Source organism: Lepidothrix coronata, unplaced genomic scaffold (assembly GCF_001604755.1).
Source record: "Lepidothrix coronata isolate B3197 unplaced genomic scaffold, Lepidothrix_coronata-1.0 Scaffold187, whole genome shotgun sequence".
In the NCBI taxonomy this organism is placed as follows: domain Eukaryota; kingdom Metazoa; phylum Chordata; class Aves; order Passeriformes; family Pipridae; genus Lepidothrix; species Lepidothrix coronata.
Genome location: NW_016690367.1, coordinates 1052745 through 1055214, shown reverse-complemented (window position 1 = coordinate 1055214; position 2470 = coordinate 1052745). Strand labels below are relative to the sequence as shown.

The 2470-nt window shown below is 59.3% G+C and overlaps 1 protein-coding gene across 1 annotated transcript in view; it reads left to right on the top strand.

Moving 5' to 3' along the window:
- The first annotated feature begins 1419 nt into the window (after window positions 1-1419).
- Window positions 1420-2470, top strand: part of ID3 (inhibitor of DNA binding 3, HLH protein) — a 2029-nt gene continuing 978 nt past the window's right edge. Inside the window, exons 1-2 of the mRNA XM_017831068.1 lie at window positions 1420-2009; window positions 2207-2278. Of these exons, the coding sequence (XP_017686557.1) occupies window positions 1689-2009; window positions 2207-2263 (378 nt within the window). The 5' untranslated portion in view covers window positions 1420-1688 and the 3' untranslated portion in view covers window positions 2264-2278. The remainder of the gene's footprint in view (window positions 2010-2206; window positions 2279-2470) is intronic.

The following is a 2470-nucleotide window of genomic DNA, read 5'->3' as shown; positions in this document are numbered from 1 at the left end:
TTTTTTTAACTTAATTTTGGTTTGTTCTTATTTTTAGGGGGGGGGCTCTGGGTTGCTGGCTCTTGCTCCCAAGCAGGTTAATGAGGGTAATTATGTCTATTCCCAAGCTGCCACCCTTCGCACGGAGGCGATTTCCCAGGAAATTCATAACGAGGTGGGGCGGGAGGGGCGGGGGGGGGGCAGGAAGAAATAAAAATAATCCAACCCCAAAAAGAGCTGGAGGCTGCTTTGAAGGTCTTTTTGGGGGGCTGTTGAAAGACTCATGGCTTGGGGGAGACTCGAGGAGGGTGGGTGCCCCCCCAGCCTGCGGCCTCCAGACCCCTTTTGGGGGGGGGTGGAAAGGAGGGAAATAAACCCCAGCGCCACCGAACTGGGATTTGGGCAGATCTGGAATAAATTGCTGCTGTGGGCAGGAGTAATGTGGTCCAGGTGCCTCTGCCCCCCACCCCCCTGCACCCCTCATTAGCTGGGACCCCCGGGCCGAGCAGGGTCCCAGGGTGCCCCCCCCCCCTCGGTAACATCCCCTTCCTGCACTTCCATAAGGAAATCCTCAGAACATCCCCCAGAACTACAGCCTGTAGAAATCAGTATTTAGGAAGGGGGGGGTTGCCCCTTGGGCTCGCAAGGATTCACGATCTGGGTGTTGGGGGCTGTCACCCCCCTCCCCGGGACCCCTCCATGTGCCACCCGCTGCGCTGACACCCGTGGGGACCCCACATCGCTCCAGCTTTGGGCTTTTTCCACAAATATTCTCGTGTTCTGTAAGTTTTGAGGCAGCGATGGTTCGGGAGGGGGGTTTCCTTTATCCCCCCCTCATTGCTTCTACTGGAATAACCCCCTTGCCTATAAATCTCCTCTTTCCCCCCTCCAAAATAAAAGAACCCTCCAGGCCTCTCGCAGGCGCTGACCTAAATCTGGTTTCTCCATCGTAACCTCAGTTTTACCGCAATTAATTTTTTTCTGCTGGTCACAAGATAATTCCTGACGCCAGAAAGTCTGGAGGTCAGATGAGAAGCGGATTGAGGAACAGGGCGGCACTAATTTCCTTAAAACTGGGAGGTTGGAGGGGGGGGAACCCCCATCGTCCTGCCTAAAAATAGGGGGGATTCACTGGCATGCAGAGGGGGGCAGTCGGGGGGGCTGGGGTTGGGGTGTCCGAGGGGTTTAGGGGGGAATCCCCCCGCGAAGGGGGTGGGTTTGGGGGTCTGGAAATGGAGTGGGGGACCTGCGTGGTCGTGTCACCCCCCGTGGGGCCACTCCGGCCACCAAGGGTCAATTTTGGGGGGCGGTGGGGTGGGGGAGGCAGAGGGGGTTTAAGGCTTCATTGAGATACAGGGGCGGGGGTTGAGACTTCATTAACATGCAGGGGTGGGGTTTAGGGCTTAGTTTACATTAAAAGAGGTGGTTTAGTTGTTATTTTACATAGAAAAGGGTGGGGTTTGATTCAATTTGAATGCAGGGGGTGTGACCGAGCCTCGCTGTCTATATAAAGGGCGGCGCGGGACTGTTCCCCCCCCAGTCCGCCAGCGAGGTCTGAAAGTTGCAGGGTGAAGGGGGTGACAATCCCGGCGCTCAGAGGTCTGGGCTTTGGTGGTCCCGGTGCTCGGAGGTCCCAGCAGAGCCACAGCCACCGCGACAACCCCCAGGCACCCCCCGTCCTGCGCCCCCAGCCCAGCTCCGAGCCCACCATGAAAGCCATCAGCCCGGTGCGCTCCGTGCGGAGCTGCTACGAGGCCGTTTGCTGCCTCTCGGAGCAGAGTTTTGCCATCGCCCGGGGCAGCCACAACAAGAGCCCGGCCTTGGAAGAGCCTATGAACTTGCTGTACGATATGAACGACTGCTATTCCAAGTTGCGGGAGCTGGTGCCGGGCATCCCGCAAGGCACCAAGGTGAGCCAGGTGGAGATCCTGCAGCACGTCATCGACTACATCTTCGACCTCCAGATCGTGCTGGAGGAGGGGGCCAAGGGCCGCGACCCCTCCTCCGAGGCCACGCTGTTCTCCCTTAAGGTGAGGGGCTGGTTTGGGCTGGGGGAGTGGATATTTTGGGGAGGGGGGATATGTTGAGTTGGGCGGGTATACCTGTTGGGAGAGGGGGGATGCAGGTCCTGGGTGTGTTGGGGGGGTCCTGGCGCGCTGGGGAAGGGGGAGGAATGGGGATCACTCGCCGCCGGGGTGACCCTAAGCCGTGTCCTGTCTCTCCACAGGCGGCCGAACTCGCTTCTGAACTCTGCTCCAAAGACGAGAGAAGTTTGTGTCACTAACGGCTCCTCCATCAGGTGACTGTCCCCACTGATCCCCCGCCGCCATCTGCACCCAATCCTTCCCATACACCCCACTGTCCCGGCCCCCCAGCACCAACATCACCAGGGCACCGATAGCAGCCCCACCGAAGCGATCCCATCTCCCCCCCCTCCACAATCCCCTCCCGCACCCCAGTCCACTCCCCCAACCCACTCCCAACATCCCCA